The sequence below is a fragment of the Amblyomma mixtum genome, chromosome 3 (assembly GCF_055824585.1).
Source record: "Amblyomma mixtum isolate Tamu chromosome 3, ASM5582458v1, whole genome shotgun sequence".
NCBI lineage: Eukaryota > Metazoa > Arthropoda > Arachnida > Ixodida > Ixodidae > Amblyomma > Amblyomma mixtum.
The window spans coordinates 197426925-197452890 of NC_143014.1; the positions used below are offsets into that span (position 1 = coordinate 197426925).

The following is a 25966-nucleotide window of genomic DNA, read 5'->3' on the forward strand; positions in this document are numbered from 1 at the left end:
CACCATGACAACATTTTTTGGCGAAGGTGCGGAAGCTACATAGGGAAAGCATGCCTTCTCTTTCTACACAGCAGAATATAGTCCCTAGCTTCAGTGAATAGTTTTTTCTTAAAACATTATGTATTGGCAATATTTGTTATTTAATGCATATGTCTGACATGACTACCAACTTTTAATGCTTGCAAGTCCAAGGCAAAAACAGTTTCTTTGATTACGATGAATTTGCTCAGCACGTCTTGTTACAAGAAGCTTCCCTAGATGGTGCCAGCTAACCAGCAATGGAATGCAGCGACCGTAAAGAGAGCAATGCAGTTAGGCGCACCGTCGTGTGGCTCAACTAGTTGACGGAATGACACAGTTATGGACGCTCCGCACCCTAGGCCATCTCCTCAATGCTAAGAAATGCTGCCCCTGAGTATAAAACGCATACATTATTTAATGTGACATTTCTAGTGTGTCTTGTTACACAGTTGCAAAAATATGCTGGAAAAGCAGTTTTACAAAGCTTCACATGCTCGCCCATCATTTGACCTTGCCTACAACAAAGTATGAAAGCAATGCACATCTTTTTGAGCAGACGAATTGAGAGGGTAAAAAGTCCTTTATTTATCTTACATTTGCAGAACACTCCCTTTACAAACTGCTGAGAATAGCGTTCATCTGTTCCTGAAGGCGAGAAAGGCGTGGCTTCATTGCACCTATGTTTTCTGCGTGCAGCAACTTTGAAACTGCAGTCTCAATAGTTGCAATGAGCTTTTCTGTTTCATCCTGTGGAGAGAAAAGGATGAAGTGCAGTCTGATCAAGGAATGAGCTCTCGCAAGTAATTTTAAAATGAAATGCAGCTGCCATGGCTGAGATTCGAACCTGCAACCTGCTCAACCCCAGGCCATGGGATCGAATCCAGGCGATGGAAGTTGCATATTGATGGAGGTAAAATGCCCATGCGCCGCGATGTTGGTGCACATGAAAAAACCCCAGCTGATCAAAATTAAACCGGAGTCCTATCTTCCAATAAAACATATCGCATAGTCCATGTGCAGTTTCGGGACATTAAACCCCACCTACTATACCATACCATACCAAAAATCCCATTGCAGTCACATGTTACTTTCTTGTTAAGGTTGCACTTTTTAATTTAACTCGAAGACTTGCCATCTGGTATAAAAAGAGGCTGTCAATAAACTAAAGTAGGTCGTTAATTTATCGTCTGAGTAACGTTTTGTTAAAGAAGTTCACTGCTAATAGTAAAAAAAATACACAAGAATTTGCAGTCTATTATCACTAAAACTTGTATAAACAGGATGGAGAAAAACTTTTTCTCTTTGTTTTTGTGAGATTAATCAAATGCTTGGTGCACTTGGTGCCCAGTCCGCCGACAGAGGTAGAGTCTGCCTTGCCAACCCTCTTTGTCCAGCACCTGGGCATGTTGTTTGTTGCTGCATCAGTGAAGTAAACTGACTTGTCCAAATTTTTACACGCACATTGACTGAAAAGCATAAAGTGGAAACTGAATACTGTGCGCATATAAATGAAGGCTTTATTAGAAGAAACAAGTTTTATCATAATGTTTAAAGGCAAGAAGTGGCAATAAAGTACCCATTCATCCCGAAATAATGTATGATGGTAAAGATAGCATAATGCCAAACTCAAATTGCAAGCCACACACTTCTAGGTTCACTAATCCTAGAAGTTACTTTTTGTTCTGTACTTAGAGCACCACAAGTGACCATGTCTACGTAAATCTCCTCATGAGCAAAACCGTAAAAGGCTTGATCTTTGTTGCATTTAACCAGATAGGAGCTGGTTTAGTACCTGAAGAACAGAATGCAGGTAGCATGGAGTAGGTGATAAATGTAGATGAAAAACGATTCTGCTACTACTCGAGTTGACAGAATAAAATTTTCAATCAGTTTGCAGTGTTAAGAACAAATAAATGCGAAGTAGCATACTGGGCACCTTTGCAGTAGTTTGACATGTGACAAAAAAAAAAAAAACATCTCTCTTTGTCCGAAAATATCAGTGCTGTGCACATTTTTTTTTATCAGACCATGTGGAATGACACTAGGTCAGTTCTCAGTATAAACAAAGAAAAAAAATTTCAAGTGCACAATGCAGAGCAATGATCTGCATTTGTCTGTTTTTCTTTATCCAATACTGAAGCTGGCTTTAGCATGGTAAACCAACTAGACCAAATCTACACATTGTCAAGGTACCTTGAGGAGCGAGTCCAAGTAAGACTTCCTTATTTTCGCCCATTTTCATCGGAGTTGCAAAACAAAAAGTTAAAGGACTATAGACACCAAATTTATGCTTGCACTCTTCCCATTCAAATGGCACGTTATGCATTAGCACACATAGATCACCCCGTGGTATTCTCTTACGACAGCTAAATAACTTATAATTCAATCTCTTGATGCGTTTTCAGTTTTGGTTTCAACAACCGGACGATGGCTGTGACATGTGAGGAATGGTTAGGTCACATGAAGCATGAAAAAACTGCAATATAACCACTGATACATTGTTTTTTGTTATTGCAGATATTGAAGCAGGTTGGCTTAAGCGTTGTAGCGAATTACAACTACGTATAAGCTATTATACTGGTTATCATACTGGTTATCAAGTGCTTTAAAGTTTTAAACGTGCAAACAATACTAGAAATTAGCCATTTTAAAGAAGCCAAGTTCAATACCTCACACTTCCTGCGCTTTTCAGGAATCACTTCTTCTGCCACATGGCTGGCACTGTTGCCTCGGGAATCCTTGGCAGCACCCTTCCAAGAGCAAGACAACATTTTCTCCTGGCAGCTCACAAAACTGGGCCAGCAAAAGGGCTTTTGCAGGTCCTCCTGGAGTGACACAGGCACATTTGCTAATAAATTCAAGGCACAAGTTATCAGACCTACAGGCTGTTTAAGGTGAAAGGTGCTCAAGAAATGTTCTTAGTGCATAAAGATTCTCAATTATACAAGTGAGGACAATCATCTAACATAGGTAGCAATGCAACTTTACTGTCACATGGTAAGACAGGAACATTTTCATTTTTTATTGTCCCAACATAGTATTTACCACATGGTGAGAAAAAAAACTGTTTATGAGGCCTGTGTAAACTTACGCCCGAAAGAAGAAAAGAAAGCTCAGAAGTGGCAGTGATAATGCAAAAACTTGGCCATCATCAGTCAGTCAGCTTTGCTGTGGCCCTTAGCCTCACTTCATTTAAACTCTTTACAATTTTCAAAAGCATGCACGGTGGAGAACAGTCTTGAGCACTTCAGGATTGGGCTGTGTGACCATGATCTTTGGGAGAATATGGGAGATTCTTGCAGCTAGATTAACACAGCTGTGCTGACTCTATATACTAATTGTAGGTTCATAAGATGGTTAATTGGAGAGATATGGGAGAGGCATTTGTCCTGCAGTGGGCGCAGTCCGGCTGATGATATGACGGCGTTCATAAATGACAAATATTTTTGGTTGGTTTACTGGTTTATTGGGGTTTAACGTCACAAAGCGACTGAGGCTATGAGAGATGCCGTAGTGAAGGGCTCAGGAAATTTCGACCACCTGGGGTTCTTTAACGTGCACTGACATTGCAGAGCACACAGGCCTCTAGAATTTCGCCTCCATCGAAATTCGATTGCCGCGGCCGGGATCGAACCTGCGTCTTTCGGGTCAGCAGCCGAGCGCCGTAAACACTGAGCCACCGCGGCGCTGACAAATATTTTTGGTCGACGGTTGTGTCACAGGCTCTAATGGGAGGGTCAGCTACATGGCTTATAGGATAACTCAGTATCTGGATGTGTATGCACCATGATGTTGATGAATGATCATTTCCAGTCCATATAACGCATGGCTTTCAATATGTCATTTGCTCAGTTCACTCCTTGTATTCGACAGTTTGTGTTGTGATGGCTGTTCTGGCTTCATCTTGCATACGTTGTTAATGTTGTAGTGCGGCAGCGCCATCTGTGCTCTTGAATGAAAACAAAAACAAGAAAAGCCTGTGCTGAAAGGGACAGTTGATAATCGTGGCTCACTCTGCTGGACCACAGCACAGGCTTTTTTTTGTTTAAAATTTTTATTAAACAGCACAGGTTGGAAAATTATACGAACTCCGCTGGGTGCTTGGTACCATCGGATCAGTGAGGACTCGCTGGTGGGCTACCAGTACCGCTACACTGACTCCAACGGTCCAAGGTAAGCTTAGGGAAGGGAGGTTAATTAGCACCAACACTTTCCTGCAGCTAGGGGAACTACTGCCTGCCTTTGCTCCTGCTTGCCTTTTTTATACCCTTCAGACTGCACTACCCTTGCACCAAGGGGTTGAAAAGGACAGCAAGAGATTGTGGCACCCAACTGTCAGGCCTGAGTGCAGGTTTCTTGTTTTTATTTTTCATTCAAGAACACAGATGGCGCTGCCGCTATAGAATGCTATGCAGGCATTCTAAAGGATTGTCCATTTTCTTTTATGCTTCAACTATATTGCAAGCAACAAAGCATTTTCAATAGTGGTAACAGCAGTGGGGGCTTGCAGCATTAGATGATGGCTATAGTGCCAAGGGCAGCATACTGACTGGTGCTCATAGGGCTTTCCACAAGAAAAACATTTCATGGCTAGTGAAGTCTGCTTCACTGCTCTGCACGCCCAAGCATTGTAGCAGATACGGCACCTCAGTGCGTGCTCCCTTGAGGGAGAACGTGCCACACCAAGGTGCCATAACATGAACTGCCTCTCCAATCCCTCTTCCTTTGCCTGCAGTAGTTGGCTTCATTGCATGCTAGCACTGCTGGCTGCAGTACACGGAGATACACAGACCACAGTCGCACACTACCACACCATACCGCAAAAGTGGACATGATACTGTATATAAATCAGTAAAGCCCCGGCCATAACAACACGGAGCACGCTTCGACGATCAAAGTATTCTTACGCCCTATTTAGCGAAAATTGCGAAGTAATTCTTGCATATGTTAGCACCTGCCGCTGATGCACTTGCACATGAGAACAAGAAACCATCATATCTTCTCTATGAAACGTGTGAGAAAATTTCAAACGCGAAGCATGCATCATAATATTTTGGTTGCCCCTGTACGTACAGGTTTTGACTACCAAATTTTAAAGCTGATTCTTCAGCACTTCTAGCAGCAAGGAGAAAAACTAACTAAACAAGAGTTATGCAATCATTTATCCGTGACACATATTAGCTTAAGAGTCAATGTTCACTGGAGCACACAAAAACACAGTAATACGTATTATTTATTCAGTATTTCTTGAATACAGGACTGTTGTTTGCCTGTTTTATCTATTAGGGCTCATTATGACTTCAAATTCTGAATATCAAAGGTGCCCAACTTACCTTCATAAGAAACGATGTCACTGCTTGTTTTAGTGGCGGACATTCAACTGCTTTAGTAATGACACTGTTGTACTCTGTGACTTGTGCAAACTGAGCGAATGAAAGCATTGCCATGTGCTGCACAATGTAGTTCTCAGATGACAAAACCAGGGCAAATGACCTTGACAGCCTTTCGCAAACATCAGTTTTCTGAAAGTGAATAGAAAGCTTGGCTAAGTTGTGACATTGCAAGTCTTGCAAAATAAGAAACAAAATTGACCTGATGATTCAATTTTTGAGGTTAGAAGTTGTCATGCAGACAAAGATCTGCTTAGTAGCACTTAATGCTGATGGCAAAACTGCTTTGATGAAATATTAAACTTGGACAAAAGCCCACATAGACAAGGCTACTCAACTTATCATACTGTCCGTGGGCAATGCAGTGACAGAAAAACAGTACCGCACTCCACCCCACGCCCTAACGAGCGAAATCACTTCAAGATCCATTTAGATCACATGACTGCTGACCACACTTTTTCGAGAGCACATATTCCAAAGCTCACGTGCCTCTTGTGGCCCACTGGACACAACATTCTGGGAAACAAAAAACAACACAATATAACAACAACCAGCTGAGAAACATTCTCTTTGGGTCACAGCTAGATGAACTGATGATTTGTGGTTTATGGTTTATGGGGGTTTAAGTAAGGCTTTTTGACGGGCTAGTTGGTACGTATTCACATTTGATAGGCTGTGCGCTAAACAGACATTCACAGGAAAACGGATAGAGACGACAGGAAAGAAGCGCAACTTTCAACTTTAATGACGACAAAAGAAGCCAGGCGCACTTATATATCCGCTGGTAACCAGAGATGACCTGCGTGGTGGAGCGTGAACCCAACAACCAAACAAAAGAGAGAGTAAAAAAGGCATATCTAAGTGAGATTATAACAGCTGAGGTATGTTAAAATAGGGGGATTCATATCGGCTGACAACAATGCATAACAACATGAGAAAACAGAGCTGTATGAAAGATGACACTGAAAAAGAAGGGAATAACACCATAAAAATATGCCTGACAACATGACGAAATTTATAACAAAGAAAAGAAACAAGTGAAAGATGGAGATAAAAACCATGTAAAGGGCGGCAAATAAAATACAAGCACATTAAAAGTTCTAAAAGGAAACAAACACAGAGAAGAAAAAAAAAACGGGTTAAGAGTCTAGATGTAACCATCCAAAAAGGCAAGTTCTTTCCTAGAAAGGTTAATAGAAGGCGTGCTAATGCACTTGTCTTTCCTTATGTCAATAAAAAAGGCCTCAATCACTTCTCTTTCAGTCTTGTCCTGAGCCTTGGCTAGAAATTTAGTTTCATTAAACTTGGGGTAGCAGTTTTGGCAACTGCTGCAGTGTAACGAAAGGTTACCTCCAGATTTGTTCTTCAGGGTGACGTTGTGCCTGCGGGCGCGCTCATTGAAACATTTCCCGGTCTGACCCACATACACTTTGCCGCATGTCAAGGCAATCTCGTACACAACATTGGCAGTGCATTGTGTGTACGCGGTTTGATGCTTGATATTATAGGCCTTCTTAACACGATTCTTGGTCACCATCGGACATAATTTCACCAGTTTGCAAGGAGCCGAAAAAGCCAGCTTAACCTCGTGACGAGACGCAACTTTCTTCAAATTGTGCGAAAGACCGTGCAGGTAAGGCATAACCTGCTCAGGTTTCTGTTCTGTCTGATGTTTAGCATGGTCCAATTTTTTAATTTTTTGCAAAAGGTTTTCAGACATATTGGTGACCAGATGTGCAGGGTAACCTGCAGAGGAAATTCGGTCGATCTGGCACTGGAAACTTTCACCTATCTTGTGGGTGCTGGATTTTTCTAATGCAGATTTCATGCAAAGAGATACTATGCCACGCTTTAGCAGTTTGGAGTGGGCACTATCATAGGGCACAAGTGACCTCTTTGAGCGCGGCTGATAAGCCTAACACACATGAGCATTTGTAAAAATAAGCTGTAGGTCAAGAAACTGGAGTCAATCACGATCTGCACGTTCATGCGTGAATTTTAGCTAGGTGAAAGTTTCCAGTGCCAGATCGACCGAATTTCCTCTGCAGGTTACCCTGCACATCTGGTCACCAATATGTCTGAAAACCTTTTGCAAAAAATTAAAAAATCGGACCATGCTAAACATCAGACAGAACAGCAACCTGTGCACGTTATGCCTTACCTGCACGGTCTTTCACACAACTTGAAGAAAGTTGTGTCTCGTCACGGGGTTAAGCTGGTTTCTTCAGCTCCTTGCAAACTGGCGAAATTATGTCCGATGGTGACCAAGAAGTGTGTTAAGAAGGCCTGCAATATCAAGCATCAAACCGTGTACACACAATGCACTGCCAATGTTGTGTACGAGATTGCCTTGACATGCGGCAAAGTGTATGTGGGTCAGACCGGGAAATGTTTCAATGAGCGCGCCCGCAGGCACAACATCACCCTGAAGAACAAATCTGGAGGTAACCTTTCGTTACACTGCAGCAGTTGCCAAAACTGCTACCCCAAGTTTAATGAAACTAAGTTTCTAGCCAAGGCTCAGGACAAGACTGAAATAGAAGTGATTGAGGCCTTTTTTATTGACATAAGGAAAGACAAGTGCGTTAGCACGCCTTCTATTAACCTTTCTAGGAAAGAACTTGCTTTTTTGGATGGTTACATCTAGACTCTTAACTCGTTTTTTTTTCTTCTCTGTGTTTGTTTCCTTTTAGAACTTTTAATGTGCTTGTATTTTATTTGCCGCCCTTTACATGGTTTTTATCTCCATCTTTCACTTGTTTCTTTTCTTTGTTATAAATTTCGTCATGTTGTCAGGCATATTTTTATGGTGTTATGCCCTTCTTTTTCAGTGTCATCTTTCATACAGCTCTGTTTTCTCATGTTGTTATGCACTGTTGTCAGCCGATATGAATCCCCCTATTTTAACATACCTCAGCTGTTATAATCTCACTTAGATATGCCTTTTTTACTCTCTCTTTTGTTTGGTTGTTGGGTTCACGCTCCACCACGCAGGTCATCTCCGGTTATCAGCGGATATATAAGTGCGCCTGGCTTCTTTTGTCGTCATTAAAGTTGAAAGTTGTGCTTCATTCCTGTCGTCTCTATCCGTTTTCCTGTGAATGTCTCTTTAGCGCACAACCTATCAAATGGGGGTTGAACATCCCAAAGTGCCTCAGGCTATGAGGGACGCCTTAGAGACGGGCTCCGGGAATTTATACCACCATGGGGTTCTTATGTGCACCGATACAGCACATGGGTATCTAGAATTCCTCCTCCGTCAAAATGCGACCACTGCTGTTGGGATCGAACCCACATCGTCTTTCAGGTCAGCAGTCAAGTGCCATAACAATTGAGCCACCGCACCGCCACTAGATGGTTTGACAATGCCACAGTACTACAACAGTGACACCGACCCCAGTAAGAGCAAGGAAAGTTCCTCATAGAGCTATTGCTTTAAAATATTGCAAAAGCAAAAAAAAAGCAGACAATTACAATGTGACAAGAGTGCATTATGCATAGTGATGGCAAGTGAACACACCTGTGAGCCGGAAAGATTGCGCATTGCTCCAAATGAAGAAAGATGCAACGTAATGATTGTCTGTAGAGAGTCAACTCCACTATCATGCAACGATTCAATGTTGCTTAGTACCTGTGGGATGCAAAAAGTTAGTATTTATTTCTTTTCACATAGTGTACGCCACAGTGCTTCTATAACGCTTCGACATCAGGTTTGTACCAGGTGCAATAACCAAGCAGTGCAATGTCTCCATGATTTAAATAAAAAGCTGCCCATGACTCCTAACTAACTGAAAACTTGACACAAGTCCAAAGTTTGAAACCAAATCGAAGGGAAACAGAGTACTAAGGTAGGATAATACATGCTACATTTGAATTTTCACTTCTAAAGAAAAAAAAAATGGCCATCTGTGAGGCACAAAACTTTAGTAAACAAACAGTGCTGCAGACAGTAGAAGCATTTCAGTGAAACTCAACAGTCAAAAGGGCACTACTCAAAAATAAAAGTGTCTACTAATCAGACAGCCGTGAATAAATTATATCAGAATAAGGTGTTAACAATGAAAGACACTGTGCCTAAGCAATGAAATATTAATAACAAGACACGTTTCAAACCGTAGATTAAGAAAAGCAGTATACTATGCAGTTGAGAGTGTGCAGTAGATGGATTAATCAGTACAGAAATATGCCAGCCTGTGGAATACACAAATGATGGTCTGCAAAGTGAAACATAGTAAGAGAAAAAGGTTTCACTGTGTTACCTTGGATGCAAATAAGCAGGTTAGTTCCAAACATTCCAGTAGTTTTTGTACCTTTAAATGCATGTTAATATTTAACCTTTACAAGATAATTCTTGGCCATTTTCGTTTAATTGGACCCTAGAATATTCCCCATGAGTTCCTCTTCCTAACAAATGCTTTGACCACGATAAAATTGGAACAACCTGCCTTTTATGTGTCCAATAAAATCAGGCATCTACAACATCATTCCGCAGGAAAATGCAATTCACTCATCTTTGACAGAAAATCATTGAAGTTCATTTTTATGCAGAATAAACAAAATTGTCTGAATGTACCTAGCTGGCAATCGAGTGAATGCATTCCATGTAATGCTGCTGCTTTCCTGATATTGTTCTTTTGCCTTAGTACACATCTGCACCCATGAAGCAAAGTAAGGGATCATTTGTTTTAAACAGAATTTCTTGGCCAGTGAGCAGAACTGTTGGCATTATTTGCTGCTAATGATTCGGTTCACTTCCTAAATAGTGCACTGAACAACAAAAAGCATCTTTATATGGGTGTGAATGCAGTTCAAGGTGGGGTAGGGACCTCTTACTTAGATGCTACTGGGTGCACACGGTGGTTTCCGAAGGGCTCAAGGAACATTAAGAAAGGCTTTATAATATAGTATATCTGAACAATCAGACACTTGCGAACTATGCTGGCAAAGGACAAAATATATTTCTTGGCCATATGTTAGAATGGGCAAGAAAAAGAAAGAAAAATAAATGTGCCCAGCCCGCGCCTCTGGTTGGCACAACGGGGTACTTTTTGGACCGTGGAAATATGCATTACTGCTACTCCGAAGGTACAGCTAGAAATGCATTATGCTCAATTCACGTTGTATCAGTCCCCAGATAGAGCCACTTCACTGCACATGGTTTATGGGGGTTTAACATTCCAAAGCGACTCAGGCTATGAGGGACGCCATAGTGAAAGCCTCCGGAAATTTCGACCACCTGGGGTTCTTAAACGTGCACTGACATTGCATCGCAACCGGGCCTTTCGACTTCACTACACAGTACTGCCTCAAAATAGAAATACTGTTCCCTGTTGCTTTCAACACAACTGGGCTAAGGTTCTGGTTTGTTTGCCCCTTGGCCCACTCCTATCCAGCAGCCTTGAAATTTGGCTGAACTTGGTATTTAAACGGCAGTAGCCAGTTCACAAGGGCCAACAAATTTCCAGTAGAAATAAGCTGAAAACTAGTTGAATTTCTAACAAGAATATTATATGGGATGACTTCAACCAGTGAAGTGTGCTAACTTTACTCCTCTTTCCTCCCTCAACTGTATGCCCTTTTTGAAAAGTTGTTTAAATTTCTTCCCACGCAAGGCTATGGGGCAAAGTCCTATATGTGCTACCATGTTTAAAGAACAATTTTCTAGGAGCTGCCAATGATCAGCTTTGCAGTGTCACTTAGGTCAATGAGAAATGTGCTAATGTAGGTGACATGCAATGAAAACGCTGCACTAGCTGTGAAGAGATAGTAGAATATGCAATGCAATGTATGAACTGCTGACCTCAGACTTAACCCAAATGCATGAGTGCATGGCTAGCATAAGTGCCAGTTGTGCCATCAACCACTATGAACACTTCACAAACATATGCAATAAAAGACAAAAGACTGGCCAAATAATTTCAACTCAGTAAGATGACCAAGTATCTGCCTACAGATGGTTGCACAATTGCAATTATGCTTGCAAATGCTTACAAAAAAGGGGCGAAACTGCATGCAGAAGGAAGGAATAAAAGCCTTACATCAGCAATGGAACTGGCACTCAGGTGAGGTACTTGCGACACAATTAGTGAGATGAGACATTCAGTCAGAGTGCTGCAAATCAAAGACTGGTCATACGGAATGCTCCTGAGGGCTTTCAAGAGGACGGAAACAGGCAGGTGGTCACTCTTTGTTTTGGAGCTAATTTTGAGATACTGAAGGCAGTGCTCCTGAAAAATAAATACAATCCATCTTCAACATGGCTCCAAGTGGCCTTTACCCGACAAGAATCACTGCAGTCACCCGCCACACAAAAGGGCAGATGCGTAGGATCAAAAGCCATACCAACGCTTTCAACTCCACGGATGTTATGGTCTTGAACAGGAACTTAGTGAAAAGTTGCATTGCATTAGCCTTAGCTGTAGGCATCACTTTGGAAAATGGCAAAAAACTCAAGACCTGCAAGTCCTCAGAGTGTAACTGCATCAGCAGTGCCTGAAAAGACAAAAAGACACAAAACTGGGATAAACAAGCAAACTGAATCTGCATCCAGCCACATTCGTTTGCTTCATGCAACTGCACACAGTGCTGGCTCAGTGGCCATCATGCTGGGATCCAGAGTTCAAGGCCCAGGAACCAAATCCCAGTTGCAGCAGTCACATTTCGTTGAAGGCAAAATGCAAAAACGCCCATGTGCTGTGTGATGTCAGTTCACAATCAGAGCCCCAGGTGGTCGGAATTAATCCCGAGCCTTCCACTACGGTCGCCATTTCTCTTTCCCCCATTTTACCCCCCCTTCAACCCTTCCCTCATGGCACAGTTAAGACATACACCATGAGTGATAGTTACTTTGCCTTTCCTTTTCTCATAACCATCCCACTCTACCATCACTCAATCTGCTACAATTGCACCTACTTAAAAGATATGAGGTGCACACTGCACCTCCAATTTTGGTTCCTTTCGGTAAGGATGCACTTGAACGGTGGTCACAGCAGCTTTCACACAGCTGGCTGCATAGCTGAGCAATGCAAATAGAATCATTTACAATTTCAAAATAAAATAAACTTAAGAATGACTAAAAAATCAATGTTACATTTCTTTGTTCTCACTTGCCTTTAAAGCAATATGTTAAAAGCACGCAAAGCTACACAGCTGTCACCTAAACACCCTGCAGACAAACACAGATAGCAACATATTCTGGGTGCTGCATACGCATAAAAGCCATAGCACGACCACGCTTAAGACAACAGTGAATAACTTTTCATCGTATCTCCATTTACTTATCAAATGTTCAATGTTCAAAAAGCTGACGAAACCTAGGATGCACACATATTCACGACATAATCACCTTGTGTTCATCAGCCATGAAGTCAAAAAGGCGTGCCAAAAGCTGCTTCACATGAGCACTGACTGTCACGTGCTTCCTGGTAGTAAGCTTGACAAGCCGTACAAGAAGCTGGACATGATCATAACAAAGCTGTGGAGAGCCATACCTAAAAAGGTAATTTAAAGGACCAAGGAAGAAAAAAGCTGATTACCGAGTGAACACAACCTTGGTATAAAAAAAAAAGAAATATTGTAAAGAAGGATATGCACATCACCTAGCAACAAAACACCACACATCAGCTGCCAGGAAAGCCCTCCAGTGGCTTTCAGAAAGAGCATTTGCGAGCAGTGTACGTTCCTGGCAGAAATAAAAGCATGAAAATACAATGCTCAGGCAGTTAGGACATTAACATTATTAACTAAGCATGTATAGCACTGTTAGCCTTTCCATGAAAAAGAAACAAAGTTTAAGCACCTTATTCTCCCTTCAGAATAACAGCATAATAAACAAACAAAAAGGAAAACAAAATGTTGCATACCAAAGTTGGAAAATATTTTGCAGGAAGTGTGGCCACAAATCGGCACATGTGGATGCAAACGTTTTCATAGAGTCCTACTTTTCTGTAACACGGAAGTCAGTAACATGTCATACAAAACTTCTATGCTTGTTTATTAAGCTATGAAGCTTAATCTGCAAATGCTTTCACTGCTCATTGCAATTACCTTGGTGCTCTGCCATCGCCTGTTGAATACTCCAGAAACACAGGGCACTGCAGCTCAACTATGCCTAGAGGTGCACGCAAGAACCAGAGTTGCAATTAAAGTAAGTCAGAACCAGTGAATATTGCAGCATAAAACTTCAAAAGTGCTCCACAAAACAAAGCAATAACAGTTAAGGCACCACAGCAGCTCAAAAGATTAGCCGCAAATGTTGTGGCTTGCCTGATAGAGTTCGAATCAGTGAAAAAGAAACACTGAAGCATGCATATTGAAGTGCTGCTCATTGAAACATGTTGTTCTCCCTGCCACAACAAAATATTGATAGACAGTCCCATGCCAAGCTGCCTCTAAGAATGATTCCTAATCTGCAAACAACCTTCAGCTGGGTTAGAATGGTCACAAAAATAAAGCACAAAAACTCGCGGTATTTTCAAAATATTTGTGCTAGCCTTACAGAATGGTCTACCAGCCAAAAGAAACAAGTTTGGCAGTAATAGTAAAATGAGTTTAACTGGTAACCTTTCCAATGTTGTTTACAAATTTTTGTGGGCACCACATGCCCATGCTTTACATCTAGAATGCAAGGTGTGAGTAAACTCAGACTTCATGAAGTAGGCCTGGAAGTGTGCACAAAACATTTATTTAACAATTTTAACAGCAGTCATTTGGCCCATACAAACTAGCATACTAACACGGAGCAATGAATTTATTTGAGCATGGCTTATACTGCCTCCAAACTTGTTTTTAATTCATACTTAGATATGCTACAGTGCTATGCAGTTGCCATATTTCCTTGTTGCAATTTTGAAAAAAGCAACTCGGGGCACAAAAATCAAACATCCTATGACTGCTACACCTCATCCCCAGCAAACATACAGATTCATTACCACTGTCAATGACTGGGTTAGTCACTTTGTGATGCTCAGATTTATAGTCCTAGGCTGCAATACAAATGAAAGAAAGCATCCAGAATGTTGCATGTGCTCATCTCCTTTTTTTTGTGCTCTTATAACACATAACATTCACACAGAGGTCCTCATTGTCTAGAAATGAGTTACGTCAATTTGCATAACAGGTTTCTGTTAGTACAAAGTTTTATGCACAGAAAGTGACATTTAATTAAATCTTAATTATGGCTGTATGTTCTGGAATCAGCTGCACAAGATGCTATTAGATCATTCAAGCTATGTTCCATAGCTTCCATTTGTTTAAGAAACACAGGAACAGAGACCATTTATTGCAGCACCACTGGGAGTAGCATTAACTATGTGCGTTACTTAATAATGGATTGTGCATCATTTCTGTGACCTTGGCTTGGGTGTGCTTATTTAACCAGTGGTGAATGTTGCTAGCTGAGCCAATATGGCCCCTTTCAAGCTTTATATAAACCAAAATTTGCTGATGAGTACTTTCATAATGATGTCACAGACAACAACCACTGCTTCAACTGCCTAATGCAAAAACATAAACAATGATCATTTGGAATAATATAAACATGCACAGACAGCTGTAATTCATTATAAATTTAAACATGCGAGGCACTATTAAAAACAGATAAACTCACATTTGTCAATACAGCTGAAGATAAGGTCAAGAATATTTGTTTGGCTTGGTGGCTGTAACCACATGTCTTGACCATCAGAGAATGGAAAGATATTAGTAAAGCATAACAGCATCATAATTCCGTAATTAATATCAAGATTAATATCTAATCATCACAAATATTGAGACAGCCGAAGAAAAGCCGCAACTGCAGCCAGAGAGAAGACATACCACTAACATAAACAGTGTGATCCAGGATCGTTGTCAGCAGGAGCAGGTTCCCACATGAGAACCTTTCACACAGATCTGCAGAAAAATTGAAGCACCTTACAATGAAAAATAATAAGACTGAAATAATGAGCAAGGATCTCAATTTTCTCCTGATTGCTTAAGATTACAAAAGTAAGTAGCAAGGAAATGCAAACTGAAATAAAGTCATATTTGACCACCTTTTCTTTTTGAATGTGAATTTGCCCATACCGCCATTTTCACTTCAAAAAGAAAAGAAAGGAATCCATCTTTATAACCACGTCTGTATTCTCCATTATCTTGGCATGACGCTTTAGCAATTAATCAACAACCAGCTCTCTTATGAATTTATTGACCGTCACTTGATGAAAAATAATAATCCAACTAGGTTTGCTGCAAATAACCAGTGCTTTTTTCGAGAGGTTCAGACAACTCTGATCAAATGACACTTTCCTGGTACTAAATTTTGGAACTGCTTGCCACTTCAATAAAATCCTGCCAATGTTTTTCTAATTTAAAAACATTACTGAAAGATTTAATTTCAGACAGTAAACTTTTTCAGTGCACTTTGTTTTACCACTGTTTTTCATTTCTATATACTTTGTTTATGTCACTGCCACAATATCATTTTAATAAGGGAGTAATTACTCATTGGCATCCACCCAAGCGCAGCCATACGGCTACAAAGGAAAGCTATACAGCGTTCTCAGAAATTTCGTAGTTAAAGAAAAATTCGTCCTTGTCCAGGGTTCGAACCCGGGACCACCGCTTCACCGGAGCATATATATATATTTGTGCACGAGAATAATCCCACTGGTGGCTATTCACTAATCTGATACTAATGCTGTCAATCCGCATAGGTTTCCAAACGGCATAATAAATGTTTCCACACACCCACTTAATTAGAATTAGCTTGCATAAATATGCTATCCTCCAATTCATGACTGCTACAAAAGAATACTTATTTAGAGGTTAAGCCAAATTCCTTTAAGGAAAGCTCCAGTGGTTCTAAAGGCTGAAATATGCAGCCAATAATGTAACTTCCTGGCTTAGTATGAGTGCAGTAGCAATACACCAGCTTTATTTTCCTTACGCAGTCTTGCATATCCACACCAAACCGCTTCAATACACCCGACATCAGACAGGCACCCCAGAACACAAAAGAGGAGCACAGCTGACTGTAACCAAGGTTACGCACATGACATAATTGTGGGAGCAAAACTCCTGAATTTCATTGGCTCACAGGTATCCTTGATAGCTGCAGCAGCTATAATGATGTCATCACCATGAGATGCATAAAACAACAAGCACTGAATTTGAACGTGGCATTTGCTAGTGGTCTGAAAGAGTATGAATATGTTTTGCTGTCCATAGGCGCATGAAACAAGACAACAGCCATCAGCTTTTGGAGACCATACTCACATAAAAGTTTCTGAAACCCAACTTCCCTTTAAGACTCAACTACTGTTACACAGCAACTTTATGTATACAGTGACATGGGACCTCACATGCATAACAAAGCTCAGGTATACACGTCACCACTTAAAGCAAGAGGTAACCTACCTATTTCAGCATTTAAGCATGCTTTACACAGAAAAACTGAACAGAAATTAGAGGAAAAAAAGAAAAATGAAGTGACTGTAATTATTTCTTTTGCCAAATTTAATAAAAAAGTACTGGCACAGTTATAAGGTGGAGGGAAGTAACAATGTTCCTGTACAAGTTCTTTCACACAGCTGCATGCAGCAGAAGTGTCTATATCTCAGTAGAGGTAAGTGCCTTTTTGAGGTTCTCAGTAGATACACCACAGTGGCAGAAACACCGATGCAATGCAACACATGCACTCCTAGCATTCACCATATACAAAAGGACTTACAACAGGGCGCAGGATACACAATTAAGGCAAAAATGTTCTCTGGAATATAGATCCAGTTAGTAAAAATATAAGGTTAAAAATAATCACATGTGGTGTGTGCTGTTTAATGTTCCGAAACGACCCATAGGCATGGGCTACAAGGGACACCGTAGTGGAGGGCTCCGGATTAATATAGACCCCTTCGGATCTTTTAACGTGCCCTGACATTGCACGGCACACACGGATGTTGTGAACTTTGCCTCCACTGAAATGCAGCTGACACAGCCAGGTTTGATTCCACATCCTTGTAAGCAGCCGAACGCCAAACCCACTGAGCCACCACAGCTAGTTAGAGAGCAATAATAAAGTAGCAGTCAGCTGGCAACACTGGGGAGGGCTGAATAACTCATTCACTTGAGCCAACAAATGCACACACAGTGAGACTCCCTACAACATGTCAAATGACCATACCAAAGCCAAGAACAGCTCCACAAAAGTCAGCATTGGCTGCAAGGACTGCCACAAGGTGTTCTGCTGCTATCCAGACATGCAGCATCAGACTGCTCCTATGGGATGCTAGGAGGCTGGCAGCATAAACCTCGAGAGCAGGCAATCTGCACACAGAGAGGCAGTACATTGGTGCAAGGTGTGTGCACTAGAAGCCTGGCAACACAGTTGCCTCACTCACTAAAGACGAAAATTAAATGAGTGCATCTGATAACTTCCCACTAAAATAAACTTCCACGAAGAACACAATTAATAGCTAGCATCAAAGTGTCAACACCACTAAAGGTCTGCATTCACCACAGTGGCATAGGCAACACTAAATTCATTGTGCAGCATGCATAGAATCTGCACATCTGCTAAGCTAGATTCCATTAGTAGAACTCACATGCAGTCACTTCCTTAGCAGAAGAGAAAACAACTTTTAAAATGCTGATGTCATGTGCACAAACATAAGACTTGCCTTGAGAGGATGACAATCATCTCAACAATGTTCTTCATGCTGCTGCTGTAATAGCCTTCATATTTAGAAAGGAGGGAGTCCAACAAGCGCAGGTGAAAAGCGACAGCTTTCATCTCCACCAAAAAACTTCCTTCCTAAAAAAAAGAAGAGCAGCATGCAATATAAACAGTTTTAGCATATGCACGAGCACAAAGCTAGCAAATATCACGAATGCTGTTCACATAGCAGTGATTTCTTTATATAGGCTCATGATTAAGTCAAACATGCGCAACCTTTCATTTCCAATCAGCTGTCACAGAAAACAACAGCTGAAGAATGCAAAATATTTCCTTGCAGCTTGTTCATTGTTTCAACCGCCACACTTGAGCAATTAGATGCTTCTGATCAGGCTTTTCTGGCTGAGTTAAAACGAGATGTTGCAAAGAGATTCCCAACTAAAACATAGAGAATGATAAAAACAATGCTGATAGTAGTAGTTATGAGTGCAACATCAACAAACATTGAAAACAAATCAGGCAGAGTGCAAATTTTCTTACCTTTCTTTGTTCCACCTTCTCCAGCTCCAATAGCCATTCAGTCACATATCTACAGAGGTCACTTACAGCAGAATCAATGCTAAATTTGTGTTTCAAGCCATCCCTGAACTGAAGAAGGGTCCTGGCATAGCAAAAAGGAGAAAAAAATGGATCCTTATATGACTATCAGAAAGCCATCGTATGTTTGTCAGTTCATTCATAACACTGCTTTATACAGTCTTTTGTCTTTGTGAACAATGATTACCCCCTTGAATCACTTCAGACGAAGTATTTCAGCTCATTCATGCAGTTCATATAATGTGATTAGCAGAAAGAGTAAATTATGAAGCACAACTAGAAAGAATAATTAGGCCATTGAGCTTGCATATGTTCATGTGCTATGATCAGTAGTTGGCACTAAGTGATGTTATGTGCAGGTGATCACAATGTGGTTTAGCTAACACCTCGTGTTTTTTGCAAAAGCTTTTTCCACTTATTGTCTTATGCTGACAATTACATTTCCAGCTTTCAGTTTTTAGTTGCAGTCATTGAAAAGCTTGGCTAACTAACTAAAAGCTTGGTTGGTAAATAAAGGAAGAGTTATTGTCACAACAAGACAACAGAATCATTAAGGCTGCATGCAAGAGTATTCAAAAGCAAATAACAGCCAAGATTTGTAATGTAAATCGTAGACCTTTTGGTTCTTCACCTATTACTGATGGTCTTTCTGCCAGTACAAACAGCGCTAGAATACAGGACTGCTTGCTGTGGACTGATGGAACTCGACAATGCTAGGAAAAATAATTTAACCAATGCAAAGCAATTGCAGAACAACTGAAATCGAAAGCAAATGATTCCATTCCACAGTTGAAAGAAGGAACTGCAGTTAGGAAATGTGAGGTACCACCTACTTGACTAAGATCTTGCGAGCTGAAATGAGCATCTTGAGATCTAGGCCTTCAAGCAGCAGTGCGAGTTGGCTCAACTTCTCACATACATTAGCGAGACTAGCAAGCTGCTTCTCATGAGATTCTCCAATGTGGAGCTTTTCAAGGCACTGAAGCAAAAGCTATACAAAGAAAAAAACAGTAATTACAGTACACAACTAATTAAGTACAACATATATATATATAGCTATAGCCACATGATATGTAAAATAGCCAGCTTAAAAGCCACATTCTATGCAAAATAGTCAGCTTACAAATAACTACACAATGGTGCTGGCACTTCTGATGAAGTAAAAAATGCTGGCCTATCGCATTTGTGCAATTTCTGAGCTGTCATTCAGTGCACGTGATACCACAGTTACTCAGTAGCAGATGAGAGTGTAATGGTATATTCCAGCTAGATGGCATTCCGGAGCATCCCTCTCAATCCCTGAAGGAACAGAAAACCCGTGGCAGTGTTGAAAAATCCACATTGGCGATTAGTATAAGAAAACGCATGCTCCTGGGTGCATGGGGCAAAGCAGGTCAATCCACTGCGGAGAAAGTTGCTCATGATCCATGAATCCTAGATTTCAATCCAAACCAGCCACTGAAACCTGAGTTTTGGTTTGCGGAGCAAGAAAACGTGCTTCAGATCACCAACCGAAATGCACCATAATGCTTTCCAAATCAATGTTATAACAAATTTTCTCCATACCTGCTTGACATTTAAAAATAAAGACGAAGTTAACGCTGTCAGAGAGCAACAGAAGCAGGGTATGATGCAAAGTTTCTGAAACGAGGTTAGCAAAACAAACCACAGCATACAATTTTCAAAAGATTGACCGAAGCATTTTCAGTACATTACTTTGCATTTTTCTTTTTAAGAATTCACATTCACTTTGCCAACCACTGTCATTATCTGTTTTCATGCCATTATCAACAATTCTATGTTATAATCAGAAAACCACTCCCATGCACCAAAGTCTTGTTTCTTGGCACCCTGTAGAAGAGGCTGCAGTCTTCGGTGCATGGTGTGCTGTGACACCACTGACTTGGACGCGTGGTTTAGCTCCACCTTTACCTGGGTCAGTCATGTGTGTTGGAGTTTCGAAAAATTATTGTTAGTTCATAGAACATGAAGTGCTTGGGTTCTCAGCAACAGCACAGCATAGCACATATTTTTTTTCTTTAATTTTATTAGCCCACTTTGCCCAGGCTTCTCACAGCTAGCATTCCTATTATTACCCACCAAGCAAAAGTTTACTTCTATATTCTTCTCTACTCTCAAATTCTGTACTTCTCTATACACTTCCTTTATTCTTCTGTGCTGCAAAATAATTTAGACGTTAGAAGTTTTTACAGACGGTTACTATACAGGCCACAAATTTTCCCCTTTCAATTCCATCCTCCTGTAGTGTCTTCTGGGTTAATCCGAAAGGACAACCCTCTACAAAATTCAATAGATGTATTCTATAGCACCTGGATCATTTTCTTTATGTCCCTTGTCCAATTTTGCGCTGGTCGTCAGAATGAGCACCAACCAACTCGTCCAGCATAGCGTGATCATTGCAGAGTCTGGACGCAGTGCACAAGCATGTGTTGTTTTCCATTCTCTCTGCCCACTTGGCTCCAGGTTTACAGTTACCTGGTTTTGAGTTTCACATTACCAAGTGACACCACAGGGAACAACAAGGTTGTCCCCAGCACAGCTTCTCTTTGGTCTAAACGCAGCAGCACAAATTTTCCAAATTGCCATTCGACAAGTTCTTCAGGATGACAAGGGAATCATCAACATAAGTGATGACATTTTAGTGTCTGGACACTCTCTCAATAGTGTAACGCTCTACACCATCCACGCTTAAACACAATGCACATGTAAAGGCATATACACACATGAACATGCTATAAGCACGCTTTTGCTTTGCAGAGAGCATAGTTCTGTGCACTGATCAAGATTTTCTAGGTCCTGCAAATGCAACTTGTGTGCCATGAAAGGAAGGAGGCCTTCATACTAAATTAGCATGCTTACATGGCATGTCATGCTGGCACCATTAAAGGAGGTGGGTGTGAATATTTTCGCTGTCCACTGACCCATTTACACTCAAAGGACATGCATTTGGATTTGCTCTAAGTTTTGTTGTTCCTGACACCCACTTCATCCATAATGTACCGCTGTCAACAGGCAGGGCTAACCAAAGATACACCATTTCACAAAACAAGGAATACCAGTGAAAACTGATGAATGAGGAAAAATGTCTGTCATAGCGTAAAGCCAAGGCAATGAGTGCCTAATCCTTCAAGTAGCGGACGGCACTCTTGTTGCTGAGCTGTGAAATTCCATGCTTTTGGCTTGGCATTGCCAAAGATTACTTGGCAGTTTATTTATACTGGATGAGCCACACAAGTGTAACCAAACGTGGTAAATTAAAATATCCTCCCACATAATGCAACACCTGTGCTGCCTCCCTCTGTGCGAGATTTTCAACCATAAAAAATGTTTATAACTGTTTTGTACAAGTGGCACAATATTTGGCATGGAATGTGAGTATAAAAAAACAATGTTCTTACAGCTTCACATCTATGTTTCTAACTGTAATGCACATGACAAGGCAGAGAGTCTGCAAAAATTCCAAAAGTGTGCTAATGCTTAGTGAGCTTCATGAGCTGGATTCTGAAATACTAGCCACAACTGCTAGCGCACAAATGGTAGGGATATTTTATGGAGCTATACCTAACAAAGTGATTATGGTACAAACTTTCAAACTGTGAAGCCAGTTGAAGTGTCAATTCTTACACGGAGTAGCTCAGTGACAGATTAAAGTGTCACTCTTGGAGGGGGTAGTTGAAGGGGGTGATCCCATTTGAACCATGTATTTCTTAGACTTGGGGTTCAGCACGGTTTTCTTATGTAAAATTTCATGCTTAGGTCGCCTCTCCCCCACCCCTGTTCTTGCAATAAATCCGCCCCTGGAGCACACCTGCTGAACTTACTGCTCTTGCAAGTGACCTCTGTTATTGGTGAAGTGTACTAAAAGAGCACAGTGACATTATCATGGCCACATGCTGGAACTTCTAATCTCTCTATTGTTTCAATGAAATGTCGCATATAAGATGTGGTACATAAAACCAGGGAAAGCTTCTGTGAGCTGTTTGTACTGTTTTAGTAACAAAATATGCTTGTATTTGCACTGCAGTGCAAATATTTTGTTGCTAAAGAGTACAAACAGCACAAAAAACTATCCCTGGGTTATGTAAGGGTTTGCGCTTATCACACTCAGTGCTTCACTGTTCAGAAATGTCAGCTGGCTTTTCAAGTACTCACCGCCTGCAACTGCACTGTATGGCTGGAAAGGTTGGAAAGGGCGTCTTCCACACTACGAAGGTGTTCTCCATACAGACTCTTCTCCTGCGAGTTTACAAAAGACAGCTGTGTCACACAGTGTATGACTATGTCTGCTTGCAAATGCGTGCATAAAACGATGGTTAAAAGGCTCCTGATTGATCCTGCAGTTTTTTTTGCTTCTGAAGCTTCTTCACTCATCTACAGTGCATTAGTAATGAGGAAACAGCCAAGACATGCTCAGTGTAGCAAGCACATTTCCACCAATGCAGCATATGTGACATACCCACAGCACTGGGCCAATTACACAACACAGTCATCACTTGCCATTCTGATTTCTGTGAAAGCTTCACCACTCATGTTGTGCAAAAATAACATGAAATCTTGTTCTTCAGTTTATATTAACTAAACCCTTATGTAATACCCCCCAACAAGGGTTCTCAGGATAATAAAATGAAACGAAATGAAAAGGAGAGGGTTTAAAGAAACAAATAAATGAGTTGTGAAGGTCAGTCAGGGGCCTTTAATCAAACACCCTTCCATAAGGTCCCAGATATCACTACTACAAAAACCAATGTTTCTGTTACACAAGACAGAACTACCCTAGTTGAAAGCAACATCAACATTGAAGCTATTTTAGGTTATTTAAAGCACAAATAAATTTCCATTAAATGACAATATCCCTCCCCCCCAAATGTGCCAAACTGCTTTGAACACCTAACAGATGTCCAAAGGCCAATTAAATAAATAAGAATGTGAGATTAAGAAGCTCGATATGCAACTGTTTCTGCCTGGGCCCTACTGAGCACTGCAAATAATTTAGTGACTTTTTTAAACCTAAAGATTCTCTACTACACAAAACAAGGTTCAATTTCAGTGCCTGTGCTACATTTTGCTGAATGAAAAAATGTGGCAGCAGAAATTTTCAGATCCTCCAACATGTGTCAAAGAATGCTATTATAATTTGATAAGAATGACTCAGGCATATGTCACAATCAATGAGTTTTGTGCCCTAAAGCAGTTCTGTCAAGTAATCACGCAAGGATGTAATCTACATGAAGCTCAGTTTTTGCAATACACTTTTGTTTCTACCCACACACGAAAGCATAATGAGCAATAGCAACCAGTAAACCTCGCAGCTTGCTATGTTTGTTTACCTTCAAGTGAGCATAGGAGGAATGAAGCACATCAAGTCCCAAGGAAAGGGCCACAAGGATGCCTTGATTTTTTGTGTCGTCATCAAAAGATATCCGCTCAAACAGTGCTTTTGTAGATTGCACTGAAGTTACTGCCACCTAGAAATATGCAAAGAAATCAAGAAAGGGTTGAGCTTTTATGGTGTAAATAAGGTTTGATGTAAAAATCGCCAAAGAAGAATGCACAAATGAGACAAGTACGAATGTGTATATTACAAACCCAAAGTTTACAGTTGCCAGTTCCTTGTGCAACTTGCACATCATTAGACCTAGAATGAAGCTTTCACCCAAACTTGGAGCCCAAAGACCCCTTTATAATGCACTTTTCTGACACGAAACAATTATTAAGGCATGGTAAACAAAAAAACAGGAACTCATTTTGTGTATCACAATTTGAATTAAAATGTTGCCAAAACACTCGTCGTCCTTCAGAGTTCTGCTATGCTTGTCAAAGGCTTCTCTGTAAAAAAAAGATTAAACATGAACCCGCTAGGCAAAATGTCATACATAAATGCCTATCATAATCACCGAAAGCTAAAACCAGAAACACGATAAAAGTGCCACTTGATGCATTTCGACTGAATAAACTTGATATTCTTTTCACAACCCAAAACCAGACTCCGCTTTTGAGCAGTCACCCACGATAACTGGGCTATAATGCGCAATTCTTCATGAGCCATCAGCGCCAAATGAAACGCGAACAGGGTAACTGAAACACGAACACACAACACATACATATCTGCTAAGAGACCACACAAGTGGCGTCTAATAATACTTCCACGCAGCGGTCCTCGCAACGTCGACGAGAAAATCTACTGCGCTAGTATTCATTCGCCCTCAATTAAAATCTTGCAGTTTTCCTGTTCCCGGCCGTTTAAGTCGTTTTGTTCACGTTTCATTTGATGCTGCTAGAACGTAAAAAGGGTTGCGTTACACACTTGCCTCTAGTAGACTGACTAGCTCCTTGTCATCTGAATCATACGAGGCTTCACGTTTTTCAACCAACCTTTGGCACGTAGAGTCAAATTTCTTGTGTATCTGAAAAAAAAAAAAAAAGAGATCAAGCCAACCTATACATGTACGAGTGTGACGGTCGCATAGTACGGTCATCTACCGTCAAAAAATGTGACCCTACAATGGATAAAATCTTGTTGGCGACGGTGTGGCCAGCCACTGGCTCCCCTGCACCAAGGATGCATATGTCCCTCAGCAGCCCTGTAGGAAGAATGATGCCAGCAATCTACTGTCAACGAAGAACGCAGTGTAGAAACAGCACACAGAAAAGCCGGTCGGACAGGACGGGCCCGTGCTGAGCAGTATGCTTTGTTAACGTTCATAGCGTCGACGCGACAAGTTTTTGCTGGTCACGCTAAACTAAAAAACCTTCGCCACAGTGCTCTTCTAATGCAGACGCGTCGGATAGCACATGTTCTCACCTGCATATGACTGCTCGTCGGATCCGTTTTCGGCGCTCGCCTGCAAAATAGCTAAGGAGGTGAAGATGAGAAGTCCTATATACTTCACCTCGATGAAGATATACTACAGCTGTGGGTCTTAAAGCAGAGAAAAATAACAAATCAATGCACAAGGATACGGTCAAAGCAGACAGATTTTGTGTCAGCCGATCCTGGTTATCCTCAGACATGTTTCTTGATGTCGCAGTCCAATGGGAGGAAAAGGAACGCCGCTACCGCTTCAAACAGAATGTAGGGACACGACAGTCAGACTGTTGGTTTCGTTTAAATACAGGCTGGCTTCGAAATTCCATCAGCGCGGATCTCAAAACAAGTACCCCGCCAAATCGTCGTGCCGTCCCGCGCACCACACATTGTTGCTCAGTGTCATAGAGCTATTATAGCTAAGTGTAATGATTTCCTGCCACAAGCTCAGGTTTAAAGAAACAACTTGATGAAAGTTTA

The 25966-nt window shown here is 41.1% G+C and overlaps 1 protein-coding gene across 2 annotated transcripts; it reads right to left on the bottom strand.

The window, feature by feature from the left end:
* Nucleotides 1-582: 582 nt before the first annotated feature.
* On the bottom strand, nucleotides 583-25863 carry LOC149353222 (FIGNL1-interacting regulator of recombination and mitosis-like). 2 transcript variants are annotated; one of them, XM_089582422.1, is made up of 22 exons: nucleotides 25642-25863; nucleotides 25484-25523; nucleotides 25183-25262; nucleotides 24990-25085; nucleotides 24009-24146; nucleotides 22834-22917; nucleotides 19494-19651; nucleotides 18604-18724; nucleotides 18068-18201; nucleotides 17572-17714; nucleotides 15228-15302; nucleotides 15019-15084; nucleotides 13458-13521; nucleotides 13274-13355; nucleotides 13010-13092; nucleotides 12757-12901; nucleotides 11754-11903; nucleotides 11450-11638; nucleotides 8932-9042; nucleotides 5355-5543; nucleotides 2691-2846; nucleotides 583-768 (listed from the first exon to the last, which is right to left on the bottom strand). In XM_089582422.1, exons 1-22 carry the CDS (start codon nucleotides 25690-25692, stop codon nucleotides 634-636), a joined length of 2490 nt encoding a protein of 829 aa, XP_089438548.1. In that variant the 5' UTR covers nucleotides 25693-25863; the 3' UTR covers nucleotides 583-633. The 2 variants fall into 2 exon arrangements, with proteins under 2 accessions (XP_089438548.1, XP_089438549.1); XM_089582423.1 differs by lacking the exon at nucleotides 15019-15084.
* Between the last annotated feature and the right edge of the window lie 103 nt (nucleotides 25864-25966).

What these genes read in the sequence shown, in the direction of transcription:
- LOC149353222 (XM_089582422.1), bottom strand. Translation starts at nt 25,692, where the DNA reads ATGTCTGAGGATAACCAGGATCGGCTGACACAAAATCTGTCTGCTTTG. An exon ending in CGACGAGCAGTCATATGCAG is followed by an intron (nt 25,263 to 25,483) that starts GTGAGAACATGT and finishes TTCTTCCTACAG; the next exon opens with GGCTGCTGAGGGACATATGC. An exon ending in CTTCAGCTGTATTGACAAAT is followed by an intron (nt 13,522 to 15,018) that starts GTGAGTTTATCT and finishes GTGCACCTCTAG; the next exon opens with GCATAGTTGAGCTGCAGTGC.